The sequence below is a fragment of the Sorex fumeus genome, unplaced genomic scaffold (genome assembly GCF_029834395.1).
Source record: "Sorex fumeus unplaced genomic scaffold, SorFum_2.1 ptg000063l, whole genome shotgun sequence".
Taxonomy (NCBI): Eukaryota; Metazoa; Chordata; class Mammalia; order Eulipotyphla; family Soricidae; genus Sorex; species Sorex fumeus.
Window position 1 is genome coordinate 45,169,947 of NW_026606120.1, and position 16,388 is coordinate 45,186,334.

The following is a 16,388-nucleotide window of genomic DNA, read 5'->3' on the forward strand; positions in this document are numbered from 1 at the left end:
CCTATCATTGTTTCTTATTTTTCTTTAGTTTTTGGACCACACCTGGTGTGCTCAGGGGCTACTTCTACCTAATTGCTTAGGGCAAATCAGGAGTGGTCAAGTGGGACACTCAGCAGCTAGTCATTGTTAATTTTGTAGGGCAAAAAGTTTAGTTTTATGTAATCCCTTTGTTCATTTTCTTCTTCTTTTTTTTTTTTGATTTTGTATTTGGGGGCCATACCATGGTCTGACGTGTATGCAAGTGCCCTTGTCTCTGGAATATTACTGTTTTTCTGACCTCAGCCCGAATCTTGTTTATTCTTTTGGCTTTTCGTTTTATTTGTTTTGGGGCCAAATCTGGCAGTGCTCAGCTCATGGCTTCATCCTGGTTCTGTGCTCAGAGATCATCATTATTGGCTGTGCTTGGGAAACCATATGGGTATTAGGGATCAAATTCAGGTCTGTTCTGTGCAAGGCAAAAGTGTTTTGGGGCCACACCTGGCAGTGCTCAGGGTTTACTCCTTGTTCTGTGCTCAGAGATCACTCCTGGCATTGCTCTGGGGATTAAACCTGGACAGGGTACATCTAAGTCATCTGCTGCATTAGCTCTCTGGTCCTTGACTCTTTTCCTTCAACACTGTATAGATCATTCTGGACTTTTTCCATTTAAAAATCTGTTGGTGTCTACAAATTATGTGAGTGTGAGATGTATCTCTTTGTGGTTTGATTTGCATTTTCATAGACTAATAATTTTGAGTATCTTTTCACATGCGTATTGGCTATCTGGAGAAATATCATTCTTTAGCTAGTTTCATTTTAAAAATTAGGGAAAGGAGCTGGAGCAATAGCACAGTGGGTAGGGTGTTTGCCTTGCACGCGGCTGATCCAGGTTCGATTCCCAGCATCCCATATGGTCCCCTGAGCACCGCCAGGAGTGATTTCTGAGTGCAAAGCCAGGAGTAACCCCTGAGCATCACCAGGTGTGACCCAAAAAAGCAAAATAAATAAATAAATAAATAAATAAAAATTAGGGAAAAAAGAGACCTGAGTGATAGTTCAAACGACTGGTGTTCATACTTCTTAAGCAGAGGTCCAGATTTGATCTTTAGCAATTTCATGGTCCCCCAGACACCACTAGGGAAGACTCTAAAAAAGTCTTTTTTTTCAGGGGTGGGAGGCCACACCCAGCAGTGTTCAAGGGTTACTCCTATCTCTGTAATCAGGAATTACTCGGACCATATGGGATGCCGGGGATTGAATCTGGGTCACGCCGCATACAAGGCAAACACCCTATACCCTGGCCACCTAAAAATATTTTTTCTAAATTCGTCACTGTGAAATTATGGTTACTTGTGATTGGGTTTTAAACATAAAATGTTTCAACACAAATCCATTTGCCAGTGTCTCTTTCCTTCCACTAATGCCCCCCTGACCCCCAATTTGACTCTTACCTACCAGTTTGCTTCTATGAGAGGCACTTTATTTAAAATTTTTTTTTCTCCTTAAGGATTCCTCCGACCTCAAACCTAGAAGAACTTTCTATTATTATTTTTATTATTATTATTTTGTTTTTTTGTGTCATACCCAACAATGTTCAGGGGTTACTCCTGGCTCTGCACTCAGGAATTACTACGGCGGTGCTTGGGGGTCGATATGGGATACTGGGGATTGGACCCAGGTCGGCCACGTGCAAGGCAAACACCTTACCCCCTACCCATTGCCTATCACCCTGGACTCCTAGAAGAACTTTTTATTTTTTAATTTTTTAATTATTTTTTATTTTTATTTATTTATTTATTTTTGCTTTTTGGGTCACACCCAGCGATGCTCAGGGGTTACTTCTGGCTCTGCACTCAGGAATTACTCCTGGCAGTGCTCGGGGGACATTATGGGATGCTGGGAATCGAACCCGGCTTGGCCACGTGGAAGGCAAATGCCCTACCTGCTGTGCTATCCCTCCAGCCCCTTATTTTATATTTTATTTTAATGTAGGAGTATTACTATTTATTCAGCCATTGATTAGGCTAATTGTATTGGGCATGAACTCCACTAGAAGAACTTTTTAAAAATAAGTTTTTGTACTGCGTTATAATACTGTTGCTCATAGGGTTTCATAAACTAACACTTTATTGCCTTTCAGCATCATCTCTTCCTGGTTGAATGCTTCCCTCCTTGTCCTATCTCCCAGCCTCTCAAGTGGCAGGTTTCCTTCTGAGAGCCAGTTCTCATGTTCTTTGTTTCCACAGTGTATGAGTATTCGTTATTCCACCGTTATGTTTCTTTATGTCCTCCATATGAGAGATCATTCTGTGTCATTCTCTCTCCCTCTAACTAACTTCACTCACGTGATCCTCTCCAGGTCCCTCAATGTAGCAGTAAACTGCATGACTTTATCTTATGACTGAGTAATATTTCATTTTGTGCATGCTTGTGGTATATTTCGTATTCAGGATAATGATTACCTTGAAAAAGAAAATGAGTGTTAGAGTAATCAGATTAAGGATTTCAGTTGTACTGATAACGTTTTATTTTTTAAACTGGGTAATGAACTTTTTCTTTTTTTTTGATTTTTGGGTCACACCTGGAAGTGCACAGGGGTTACTCCTGGCTCTGCGCTCAGGAATTACCCCTGGCGGTGCTCAGGGGACCATATGGGATGCTGGGAATTGAACCCGGGTTGGCCGCGTGCAAGCCAAACGCCCTACCCTCTGTGCTATTGCTCCAGCCCCTGGGTAGTGAACATTAATAATTTTTAAAGCCTAGTGTGTATCTGGGTGGAGTGATAGCACAGTGAGTAGGGTGTTTGCCTTGTATGCGGCCAACCCTGGTTCGATTCCTCTGTCTCTCTCAGAGAGCCTGGCAAGCCATCGAGAGTATCCCACCTGCACGGCAGAGCCTGGCAAGCTCCCCATGGCATATTTGATATGCCAAAAACAGTAACAACAAGTCTCACAGTGGAGACTTTCCTGGTGCCCGCTCGAGCAAATCGATAAACAACGGGAAGACAGTGCTGCAGTGCTAAAGTTAGTGGTATAGATAGGATTGCCATAAATTGGAATGATGGAAGTAATTCCTACTTGGGGAGGTGACAGGTTAAATGGCAGAGCACATCTGGCCTGTGTGATGTCCTGTGCTTGATTGAAGCACCCCCACTCTCCAGTACCATCAAGTGTAGCCTGGGGGTCCCTGAATACCATTGAGCACTGCCTGCTGAGCGCCAACTCAGGATGAGAATTGCTGTGACGTAGAAACCCCTCCTCCCCCCTTTTCCTCCCCTCCAGGTGCTGTGGCATGTGCCTTCTATTAAAAAACTTGCTATAATGTTGTATCAGATATACTAAACAATGCGTGTCACTTGAGTTTTAATATTTTAGAACACAACAAACACTGTCCTCCCGTTGTTCATTGACTTGCTGGAGCGGGCCCAGTAACGTCTCCATTGGAGACTTTGTTGTTACTGTGTTTGGCATATCGAATATATCATGGGTAGCTTGCCAGGCTTTGCTGTGTGGGTGAGATACTCTCAGTAGCTTGCCGGGCTCTTCGAGAGGGGCGGAGGAATCGAACCTGGCTGGGCCGGGCTGGCTGTGTGCAAGGAAAACGCCCTACCGCTGTGCTACCGCTCCAGCCCATAAATATCTCCATTTTATAAATGGAGATTTTTGCTCGAGCGGGCCCAGTAACGTCTCCATTGGAGACTTTGTTGTTACTGTGTCTGGCATATCGAATACTCTCGGTAGCTTGCCGGGCTCTCCGAGAGGGGCGGAGGAATCGAACTCGGGTCGGCCATGTTGGCCGCTTGTAAGGCGAATGCCCTACCCGCTGTGCTATCACTCTTTTTATTTATTTATTTTGGGTTTTGGGTCACATCCATTGGTACTCTGGAACTGACTGGCTCTGCTCAGGGATCACTCATTCCTGGGGTGGGTGGAAGGAGTGGGGCTTGGGGGACCATGTGAGATACCAGAATTGAATCCAGGTTAGCATGCACAAGGCAAGCACCTTACCTGCCAGCAGCATATTCTTGATACCTCTTACTACCTTTCTTTAGAATTTTATCTCACTGGCCTCCATCTTATCCATTTTTAACTATATTGTAGTGTAGTTTAGTTCACTGCTATATAACCAAATCTTCAAAATTCTCATTATCATGCTACACTAAAAATTTTTAAGATATAAATTGAGATTTTTAAAAATTTTATAAAATGAGGTTGACCTGCTTGTGGTTGTACTTAAATGGCAAGACCACATTTACACTTAGGCAAGTGACTACAGAGCTTCTGCCTTTAACTGTTCTAAATGAATGCAAAAATTAAAATTTGGAAAATGAGTAGACGTTATGGAAAGACAGAAACTAGTATTATTTTTATTTATTTTTTATTTTTTTCCAGGGTTGTCAGTACGCGCGCTCTCTCTCTCTCTCTCTCTCTCTCTCTCTCTCTCTCTCTCTCTCTCTCTCTTTTTCTCTCTTTATTAGTAGGTGAGGTAGGTACAGTTACAGGCTTACAGAAACTAGTACTATTGATGCATTTTGTGTCTTTGTGTCAGAAAAAGAGGGTAAAAATGTATTTGAAGAGATAGGAAGTCTTTTGTGATAGTCTTTTCAACTTCGCTTTACTGTCTTTCTCTTTTCTTCTTTTGCCCCTTTCCCCCCTTTTTTTTGATAAAATGGACTTTTTTTTTTTTATCATATCCCCTTTGATTTTTATCACACCCAGTTGTGCTCAGGACGCTTGCTTCTTATTGTGCTCTGGAGGACCATATGTGATGCTAGAGATTGAACCTGGGCAACTTACCTGCTGTATTTTAGATCTGGCCTCAATAGTGTACTTTTTGAAGTACTTGCTGAATTCATTGAGTGATCGATCATTTTATATTTCCTTTTCTCAGCAGAGTCAGCATTTTCACTAAAAAGTGAACTTGGGGCTGGAGGGATAGTACAGCGGGTAGGGCATTTGGCTTGCATGCAGCTAACCCGAGTTTGATTCGCAGCATCCCATTGGTCCCTTGAGCACCACCAGGAGTAATTCCTGAGTTCAAAACCAGGAGTAACCCCTGTGTGTGTGACCCAAAAAGAAAAAAAAATAGTGAACTTATGGCAGGAATGATACTGTTTTGGGTAGGGTGCTTGCCTTGCACATGGCCAATGGGGTTAGATCTCTGACATCCCTTATTGTTCCCCTCAGCCCCGCCCTATCAAGAGTCATCCCTGAGCATCTCTAGGTATGCCCCCTTCCCCCCACCTTTCCATCCCGGAAGGAAGGAAGGAAGGAAGGAAGGAAGGAAAGAAAATGTGAACTTAAGCAGTCAGAACTAGATCTAACTCCTGGCTTATGACCCAGAGAGCTGACTCAAAGGGCTGGAGTGCATGCCTGATATGCACGAGGTCCTGGATCTGATTTTCTTACCATATGGCTTCCTGCTCACTTCCAGCACTTCTGGGGAGATAGATACCCAAACACAAAGAACTGGCATATTCAGGATTTGATCTTTCTTGTTAGTCAAGTTTATAATCTCTTCTTTTTGTTTGTTTTTGGCTCACACCTGGAGGTCCTTATTCCTAGCTCTGTACTCAGCGATTGCCCCTTAGCTTGTGGCTATATGGGGTACTGAGGATCGAATTTGTGTTGGCTTCTTGCAAAGCAAGTGCCCTACTCACTGTACTATCTTTCCAGCCCCCCCCGCCTGCCCTAGCATTCTTATTTTTCTTTTTCGCTGAGGATTGAACCTGGGTTGGCTGCGTGCAAGGCAAATACCCTACCCACTGTACTATCATTCTGGCTCCTGCCCTAATGTTCTTAACTTTAGAGTTTATATTTATGAAATTCTGGTCACTGTTACCTCACAGTTTTGGTCATTAGCGTTGCCATTGTTATTTATAATTTTAGTTTTGGATTTGGGGGCCACACCCATCTGTGCTTGGGAACTATTTATAGTTCATTGTTAGGTTTTTTTCCTGGTGGCTCAGGGTTCCATGAAGTGCCAAGAATTGAAACCGGGTTTCCTGCAATGCAAAGCATGTGCTCCAATCCTTTCTGTGAGCTATATCCCAGGCTAGTCTTTTTCTTTTTTTTGAGAGGGGGCACACCTGGTAGTGCTCAAGGGTTAATGGGCTACTCCTGCCTCTGTGCTCAGGGGTTATTCCTGGTTACTCTGGAGACCATATGAGATGCCAGGGATCAAACCTGGGTGAACCGCATGAAAGGTAAGTGCCCTACTGCCATATTATTTCTAGCTCCACATTTAATAGTTTTTAAAATAATTAACTTCACTGAATAGTAGTACAGCCACTAGGGCACTTACCTTGCATGTGGCCAACCCATGTTTGATTCCTGGCACTGCATAGGGTCTCCCAAAGCTCTCCAGAGTGATCCCTGAGCACAGAGTTAAGAATAAGCTCTGAGCAGCAAAAACCAAAAAATTAAAAATAGATAAGCCTTTTTTTCCTCCTTAGAAACCCAAACATTGCCTCTTATATTTTATGAGACTCTTTATTCTCTTCTCCCTTATTCTGAGTACTTTGCTCCTAAATATTGCCTGTACACTGTAGTATGCTATGCAAGAAGGGATCTCTGATGTCATTATCTCGGATTCTCCCATGGATAGCATCCTATTTTTCTTTTTTTTTCTTTTTTTTGGGTCACACCCAGCGATGCTTAGGGGTTACTCCTGGCTCATGCACTCAGGAAGTACTCCTGGAGGTACTTGGGGGACCGTATGGGATGCTGGAAATTGAACCCAGGTTTGCCGCGTGCAGGGCAAACGCCCTACCTGCTGTGCTATTGCTCCAGCCCCTCATCCTATTTTTCTTATTGGACTTCCTCACAGCTTGGGGCACAGATGGAGAAAGATAGAATTTCCTTTGTCAGCTGATTCAAGTTAACTTAATATGTTTCTGGCTTTTTTTTTTCTTCACAGAGAAGAAAGCTTGATGCTGTGTATTATTATATGCGCAGTTTAGCGGCCAGCAACCCTATCTTGACTGCCAAGGAGAGTCTCATGAGTTTGTTTGAAGAGACCAAACGAAAGGTGAGTGGGGATGCCAGCAGAATCACTCCTTCCTAGAAAAATGTTTTTCTCTGTGCCCTGTTTCCTTAGTGATGACTAATGTCTTTGAGGGGGTCCCATTTGGGTGTGCTGATAGAAACTCAGAACCTGAACAAAACCAAGCTGATTTTGTTTTCACTGTCACTCTCATTGTCCTCCCGTTGTTCATCGATTTGCTTGAGCGGGCCCAGTAACATCTCCATCGTGAGACTTGTTGTTGCTGTGTTTGGCATATTGAATACGTCACGGGGAGCTTGCCAGGCTTTGCCGTGCGGGCGAGATACTCCCGGTAGCTTGCCGGGCTCTCCGAGAGGGGCGGAGGAATCGAACTCGGGTCGGCCATGTTGGCCGCTTGCAAGGCAAACGCCCTACCCGCTGTGCTATTGCTCCAGCCCGATTTTGTTTTATTTTACTTTAATTTTTTAATATAGGCACCATGATATACAATGCTGTTAATAGAAATGTTTCAAGTGTACAGTGTTGCTATACCACATTCACCACCAGAGTACCAGTGTCCCTCTACCACTGTCTTAGGTCCCTTCCAACCTCTACTCCCTTGTAACAAATCTCAGTCAGTAGGCTGCCTCTCATGATGAGTTATCATTTGCTGCTTTTTAATACCTTACTATTTCTTTACCATTACTCTTCATGAGAGCGATCATTCTGTCTCTCTTCCTCTGATTCCATGTGGCATAATACCCTCTAGTTTTATCTACATAGCAGCAAATTGCAGGACTTCATCTTTAATTAATTAATATATTGATTTTGTTTTCTGGTATTGGGGCTGTACTTGGCCATGAGCAGGGCTTATTTCTGGCTCAGCACTCACGGATCACTCCTTATGGTGCTCAGGGATTATATGGGGAGCCAGGATCGAACCTGAGTTAGATAGGTGCAAGGCAAACATATTGCCCACCGTTCTATCACTCCAGCCCTTATCTTTCTTCTTTTTTGAACTTAATTTTGGTTTTGAGACATTCTTAGTGGTACTCAGGACTTACTCCTAACTTTGCACTCGGGAATCACTCCTGGAGGGACTTGGTACCATATAGGATGCTGGGAATTGAACCCAGTTGACCACATGCAAGACAGACATTTTACCTGCTGTATTATCTCTCTAACCAGCATATTATAGTTGCTTTATCTACTTTAATGTTCTTAGGTACTTGGATTACTTTCAGATTTCTTTTCTTTTCTTTCTTTCTTTCTTTCTTTCTTTCTTTCTTTCTTTCTTTCTTTCTTTTTTGTGCCACATGTTGTGGTACAGGGCTTACTCCTGGCTCTCTACGCAGGGATCACTCCTGGTGGGGTTGAGGAACCATATAGGATGCCAGGGATCAGACCAGGTTGGCATGTACAAAGCAAGAGCCCTGCCCACCATGTGATCGCTCTGATCCATGTTTCTAAATATTTTTTTTTATAAAACTTTTTTTTTCTTTTTGGGTCACACCCAGCGATGCTCAGGGGTTACTCCTGGCTCACGCGCTCAGGAATTACTCCTGGTGGTGCTCGAGGGACCATATGGGATGCTGGGAATCGAACCCAGGTTGGCCATGTTGGCTGCGTGCAAGGCAAACACCCTATGCTCTGTGCTATCGCTCCAGCCCCCATGTTTCCAATTCTTTTTTTTTTTTTCTTTTTGGGTCACACCTGGCGATGCACAGGGGTTACTCCTGGCTCTGCACTCAGGAGTTACTCCTGGCGGTGCTCAGGGGACCATATGGGATGCTGGGAATCGAACCCGGGTCGGCCGCGTGCAAGGCAAACGCCCTACCCGCTGTGCTATCTCTCCAGCCCCCCATGTTTCCAATTCTTGACTGTTGTGAATAGTGCTATAATAAACATAGGAATGCAAATATCTTTTCAAACTAACAGTTATGAATTCTTGGGGTAGATGCCAAGAATTGGAATTGCTAAATTGTGCATAGAAGCTCAATTCTTCTTCTTCTTCTTCTTCTTCTTTTTTTTTTTTAAATTTTGGGGGATTGTTTGGGGTTTGGGCCACAGTCGTCTGTCTTCAGGGTTTACTCCTGGCTCTGTGTTTCAGGGATCACTCCTGGTGTTTGTGGAACTGTATGCAGTGCTGGGAATCAAAAAGCACTGAACACGTGCAAAGCAAAACACCTTACCTCTTACTGTCTCTCTAACTTCTCAGTTCTTAATTTTTAGAGAAGTCTCCATACTATTGTTCATAGAGACTAAACCAGAAGACATCCCCCCCAGCAGTGCATGGGGGTTTCTATTTTCCCACATCTGCACAGTTACTGGGAGTTTCTGCTTTTTTTGATGTGTGGCAGCCTTACTGGTGTGAATGATTATTGAAATTATTTAGGTGATCATTGTTGTTTTGATTTGCATTTACTTGATAAGTAATATTTTTAACTTGATATGAGTATTTTTTATATATCTGTTGGCCATCTAGATGTCTAATTTGAGACTGTGTTCAGCTCCTCTTATAACTTTGGTTGTTTTGGAAGGTATTGGGGCACACCTGACTGCTTGGGGCTTAATTCTGGCTCTGTGGTGCTAAGAGATCGCTTTTTGGTGGGGCTTGGTGAATCATATGTGGTTCTGGGGAATGAACCGAGATTGACTGCATGCAAGACAAGTTTGGCTTATCCGCTGTGCTGTCTCTTTGGTCTCGCCTAATTTTTTTTTTCTTTTTGGGTCATACATGGCAATGCACAGGGGATACTCCTGGCTCATGCACTCAGGAATTACTCCTGGCGGTGCTCGGGGGACCATATGGGATACTGGGAATCGAACACGGGTTGCCGCGTGCAAGGCAAACACCCTCCCCACTGTGCTGTCGTTCCAGCCCCAAAGTACTCCTTTTTATTAGTTGAATATCAGGAATCTGAGCTTCTCTGTTGTACAGGCAGAACAGATGGAAAAGAAACAACATGAGGAAATGGAATTGAACTCTGACCAGTGGCGGAAAGGAAAGAGGTCTACTTTCCGACATGTTGGAGAGGACACCACTCGTCTGGAGATCTGGATTCATCCATCCCATCCCCGCTCCTCCCAAGGCACTGAATCTGGAAAGGATTCTGAACAGGAGAATGGGCTGGGTAGCCTGAGTCCCAGTGAGGTAAGTTCCAGAAGCTGATGTAATGAACCAATTTTGAGTCCCTAGGACGTACAGACATTCCCCACTGATTACAACAAATCATTTAAGGCTCTCTTAATGTCCTTGTCAGTTTCCTCTTTGATTGCCTTTTTCTTTTCTTTTTGGTTTAGTTGAGCCACACCTGGTGGTGCTCTGTGCTTGAGTAAATTCTGACAGTGCTCTTTGGATCAGATGTAATACTGGGAGTTCATGCCAGAAAAGCATCTTATCTCCTTTACTATCTCTGGCCCACTTTTTCTTTACTGTGTATTCCCCTCTCTCACCACAATGTGGCACTATAGAATTTAGTAAAAGTAATTTTTCTAAATGAAAAATTCTATAGTGTAGGATGAGAAATTTTTGCTGTTCTAGATTTGGAGTCCTCAGTATAAAATTTCAGAGTTTTGGGTGGGATTTTATATTTATGGTGAGAGATTACAGTTGTAGGGAAACTTAGAATGCCTTGAGGAGTGAAACTCTTCTTAGAAGAGTGTGTAGAGATGGGAAGCTAAGACCAGAGTTTTTTTTTTAACTTATACTTTACTAACACATGATTAGAATAGTCTTAACATTTATGGTATTGATATTCCTGTGACCAGATCTTGAAGGTCAGTAAATAATTTTATGACGTTAATAAGGAGTATTGAATAATTTAGTTAGGGAAAAGATTTAATATGTATTTTAGACACCTAAGTCATACTTTGTGAAAAATTAGGACATGATAAGACTAGAAATAAATGGAGTTGGAGGTGCCATAATCAAGGGAACTGTGGGAAGGATCTGAATAGGAAAGGTTTCAGAGATGTGAAGAAGTGAATAGATAAAAAAATATATTAATGTGAGGCCAAGTGATAGTACCGTGGGTAGGGCATTTGCTTTGCATGTGGTTGACCCAGGTCCAGTCTCCAGCATCCCATATAGTCACCCAAGGACCCCCAGGAGCGATTTCTGAGTGCAGAGGCAGGAGTAACTTCTGAGCACTGCTGGTTGTGGTCCCCTCCCTCCTCCCCTTCCCCCCATTATAAAGAGGTCATATATTAATAAGATAGAATCCAAAGGACTTGGTTGGATCTGAGAAGCTGCGGGAGAAGAGAGAATCAAAGGCAATACCTTGGGTTTTGGCATTTGAGGAATTCATTAGTTTTATAACTTTGTATTTTCAGCCATAAAACCTCACTGCCTTTTTCACTTTAAACCTGCTTTCTGAGGCTCAAATTACCTTCCAGTTTTGTTGATTGCTTTTTGGTCATAGCCGGTAGTGCTCAGGGGCTACTTCTGGCTTATTGCTTGGGTCACTGGTGGCAGTGATAAAGAGATCATGCAGTGTTGGGAATTAGCCTGGACCATATGTGTTCAGAGCATGAGCACTAGCTCTTTGAGATGTCTACGAGATCTGACCTCCCATATTCTTTTTTCTTGTATGCCCAGAAATTCAGCTTGTTTTTTCTGTTTTTTTGTACATAGTTAAAAGGGTGAGATAAAAGGATTTATTTGTGTTCAAGTTTTTGAGTGTTAGACATTGAGGAGCCAGAGATGTTATTTTTGTTGTTTTGGCTTTTCAGTGTCACGGATTGAACCAGGGCCTCACTCATGTAATGCAAACACTTTACCACTGACCTCTGCCCCCAGCTGTAAGGAAATCCAGAGATGAAAACAGCCAAAAATGGGTCTTGGGGCTGGAGAGATATCACAGTGGGTGGGGCGTTTGCCTTGTGCGCAGCCGAACCGGGTTTGATTCCCAGCATCCCATATGGTCCCTTGAGCACTGCCAGGAATGGCTCCTGAGTGCAGAGCTAGGAGTAATCCCTGTGTATCGCCGAGTGTGACCCAAAAAAAAGCAAAAAAAAAAAAAATGGGTCTTAATACTGTGAACAACTTTATGAAAATAAAATTGAAAATTTTTTAAAAAAACCCATTCCAGTTAAGACAAAAGGTAAATACATGATTATAATATATAATGCATAGTTTTAATGCAGTTTGGCAAATGCAGACAAGGATAACCTGAGAGACTCTGGGCGTGGTTAGGGAGGACTCGATGAAAAAACATTTTGCAATTGAAGGAAGAGGCTTAGAAGCTTGAAAGAGGCAAAAAGACTGAGGTAGTTCATTATATAGTTCATTATGATTAGAAGTTAGGATGTGAGAAGTACTTATGCCTAGGTAACTTGCATCATCCTTTTCCCCTTCCTTTTTACCTCTTTTTTCCTCTTCCTTTATACCTCTAATCAATACCAAGAACTCTTAAATCTGTGTTCTAAATATAAGTTGAAATCACCTCCCCTTTTTCTCTTTTCTTTTTTGGAGGGAGGGGCACACCTATTAGTATGTACTGGAGCTACTGCTAGCTTGGTGCTTGAGGGTCATTTCTGGCAGTGCTTGGGGACTCTTGTACAGTACTGGGTATCTAACCTGAAACTCTTGCTTGCAAAACTTGTGCTTCAACCCTTTGAACCCACCTCCCTGAACCCCTCCAATTTTTTAATCTGTTACCACCATCCTAATCAAAATTACCATCATTTCAGTGACCTACAGACTTTCCAAATGATCTTTTCACGTTTTTCCTTGTCCTAATTAGACCTTTTTTGTTGTTGGGCCACATCCAGCTGTGCTCAGAGCTTACTCCTAGCTTTATGCTAAGGGATCACTCCAGGCATTGCTTGGGGAACCATATGGGGTGCCATGGATTGAATTTGTCAGTGTGCAAGGCAAGAGCTGTACATGCTATACTATCTCTCCTGCCCCACCGCTATTAATATTTGATGGAGTTCTTGATTTTTTTTTGCATTTTTTAATATTTTTTATTTTGGATTTTTTTGTTTGTTTTTGGATCACACCCAGCAGTTTTCAGGGGTTACTCCTGGCTCTGCAATCAGGAGTCACTCCTGATGTTGCTCGGGGGACCATATGGGTTGTTGGGACTGAACCTGGGTCTGCTGCATGCAAGGCAAAGCCCTACCCATGGTGCTATCACTCTGATGCCCAGTTTGCTTTTTTAAATGACATGCAGTTCTATTATAAAGTAACACATTACTAAAATGCATTGTGTTCTGCATAATTTCGCCATAGAAACTGCAGAACTTATAGTGAAAATAGGATTAGGGGCACAGCACAAAAAAATCTTCCTTTGTTTATCAGGTCATAGCCAGCAGTATTCAGTGGCTACTCCTAGTTTATCACTAAGGATCACTCTTGGCAATACAAGGATCAGCCTGTGCTTGTTTGGAATTGAACTGGAGTCAGCTGCATGCAGGGCGCATGCTTTAAGCTCTCTGTACTCTCTCTCTGGTCCCATCGCCTCTTCCTCACCCTTCCCTTTGTTGATGTTGCATTGACTGGGTGTTGCACACTTGCCTGGCTGCAGTACTTGCCATTTTTTTTGCAAGGGTTTTCTTGGAAGTCAGATCAGATTTTGGTGCTTGCACAGTCTTGTTCACTAGATTTTGTACTCTTCTAGTTGTGGTGCTTACACATGGCCTGTCTTTGTTGAAGAACGCCAGTTATACTTGTGAAGCTTGCCAGGGTCCCTACAGTGCTCACGCATGTACCTGCCAGAGGTTAACACTTCTTGGCTGTGATGCTCACACTTCTTTTCAGTTGAGTGCTCACAGGTTTCAGAACCATCTTTATGGTGCTTATATACTCCTGGCTGGTATGGCCAAAAAAAAAAAATCGGCAGCACTGGAAATTACAGAGATAGGCAGCATTTAAGATTATAGAGAGCAGGGCAGCTAGGTTCAAATAACACAACTGCCAGGATTGTGCTTGGGATGTGGAACACCAGCAGTTTGAATTCATAATTATAAACTCAGGGAGGAGCTCTAAGCCACTGTACTATTATTCTTCTGAGCCCTAACTTATATTTTTTCATATTTATGTATGTATGTTGATTTAATTTACAAGTGTTTTGAGTTTTTTGTTTCTATTTGTGATTTAATTCCCACCTTTTTTTTTTTTTGGTGGGGGAGCACACCTGGTGTTGCTCATGGCTTATCTCTGCTCAGGGATCACCTGCCAATGAACCATATGGGGTGCCAGAGATCAAAAGAGATTTGCTGGGGCTGGCCTGGCTGAGCCAGGTTCGATTCCTCCATCCCTCTCAGAGAGCCCTGCAAGCTACCCAGAGTATCTCGCCCGCACGACAAAGCCTGGCAAGCTCCCCGTGACATATTCAATATGCCAGACACAGTAACAACAAGTCTCACAATGGAGACATTACTGGTGCCCGCTCGAGCAAATCGATGAACAACGGGAGAACAGTGCTACAGTGCTACAGTGCTGGGGCCAGAGTGATAGTACTGCTGGTAGGGTGTTTGACTTGCATGCGGCTGACCCAGGTTCGATCCCAGGCATCCCATATGATTCCCCAAGCACTGCCAGGAGTCATTCCTGAATTCAGAGCCAGGAGTAAACCCTGAGCATTGCTGGGTGTGACTCCAAAAGAAAAAAATGTTAAAATCTAAAAATAAAAAAATAGAGATTTGCTGTGTGCAAGGCAAGTGCCTTACTCATTGTATTAATTCCCACTTTGGAAGCATCGTGATCTGAAAGGATAGTTGGTATGACTATTATTTTCTTGATTTTTATGGAAATGTTTTATGATCCAGTATGTGGCCTGTAACCCATGTGCATTGCCGGGTGTGACCTAAAAAGCAAAATAAAATTTTTTTGAGATATAACAAAATTGAGATATAACACTTCACTGTATAGGAGCTTTGAGATCTGCGACAATTTGGTGACTTGGCACTTTGATGAAGTTCAGTTGTGTTTCTAGACACTTTCTATGTCTGAAGCTGTTGCGTGTGGATGCTGGATTCTGCACCTTGAGGCAGAAAGGGGAATCTGCCTACCCCCAAACTTCAAGGCTTACTCCTGACTCTGTGCTCAGGGATCATTCCTGGAGGGACTTGGGAGACCATATGGGGTATAGCTATATACATCCTACTGTACTGTCACTTCAGTCTTGAATCTTAAGTGCTTTTCACATCATGGATGTGCCTTTTGCTACACCTCAGAACCTTTGGAAATTAGAAAGGAGTGCTGCTTAACATACAAGCTATTGTTGATAGTAAATTATTGAGTATATTATAGGGCCAGGGATTAGACTCAAAGAACTGGAGCACATGCTTTGCATATGGGATGTTTAAGTTCAGTCCTTGACATGGCATTGTCCTCCTTGCTTTACTGGGAGCAAACTTCAAGCCTGCTGCAAGTGACTTCCAAGCACCATGCTGGGCATGGCTCCTGAGCACCATGGTCCCACAAATAAAATCTATAACATGACAAATGTGAGCATACTATTCCAACATTGAGAATGGTGAGCATCTCTTTTGGAATTGCTGAGGATTGGGGCTGGAGAGATAGCACAGCGGGTAGGGCGTTTGCCTTGCACGTGGCCGACCCGGGTTCGATTCCCAGCATCCCATATGGTCCCCTGAGCACCACCAGGAGTAACCCCTGTGCATTGCCAGGTGTGACCAAAAAAGGGAAAAAAAAAAGAGGAATTGTTGAGGATTTTTTTCAGATTCTATCTATTGCTCTGTTGTCTTTGTTCTGAGTAGAATAAAATACCTGTCTTCTAGAGAAGAATGGTTCAATGCAGAAGGCAGACAATGGTAAGTGTTCTCTCTCAGCTTTAGTGAGTCATGTGCTGGCATGATTTGGTTTACTGTTCCTAACTTTTCTCCCAGCCCTCTGTGACTGTCATACCTACAACATATTTGGTGCTGTGAATAGAAAATCTTTCTTTCCCCCTTCCTTTTGGGATGACCAGGGACTCATAGTTGGTTCCAGTGCTCATGTACTGGGACGACCAGGGACTCATAGTTGGTTCCAGTGCTCATATACTTGGTTGTGGTACTTAACACATTTAGTTGTAGTGCAGAGGTTGCACACTAGTTGTGGTGCTGATGTTGCAAATGGCAGTGCCACAAGATTTCACTCAGTGGTATGGAGCAGTGGTTAGGGATTGATTCCCAGCACCATATGCACCTTCTTTACTCCCCCAGCACTGCCAGGTTATCAGTACATAAACATGGCTCTTGTGGGGAAGGGTATTTGGGCCATATCCAATCTCAGTGGTGCTCCTGGTGAGCACCTGGGATTACTCCTGGCTCTGTTTAGGAGTCACTCCTGGTAGTGTTCAGGGACCATATAAAGGTGTCAGGGACCTAACCCAGGTCAGATACATGCAAGCCTGTACTATCTCTCTGGTCCTACATAAACTTTTTTTTCCTTTTTGGGTCACACTCAGCGA

At 43.2% G+C, this 16,388-nt stretch overlaps 1 protein-coding gene across 1 annotated transcript in view; it reads left to right on the plus strand.

Moving 5' to 3' along the window:
- SMG6 (SMG6 nonsense mediated mRNA decay factor) overlaps positions 1-16,388 on the plus strand; it is a 283,804-nt gene that overhangs the window by 14,960 nt on the left and 252,456 nt on the right. Inside the window, exons 7-8 of the mRNA XM_056127857.1 lie at positions 6,898-7,008; positions 9,905-10,117. Coding sequence (XP_055983832.1) covers positions 6,898-7,008; positions 9,905-10,117 — 324 coding nt within the window. The remainder of the gene's footprint in view (positions 1-6,897; positions 7,009-9,904; positions 10,118-16,388) is intronic.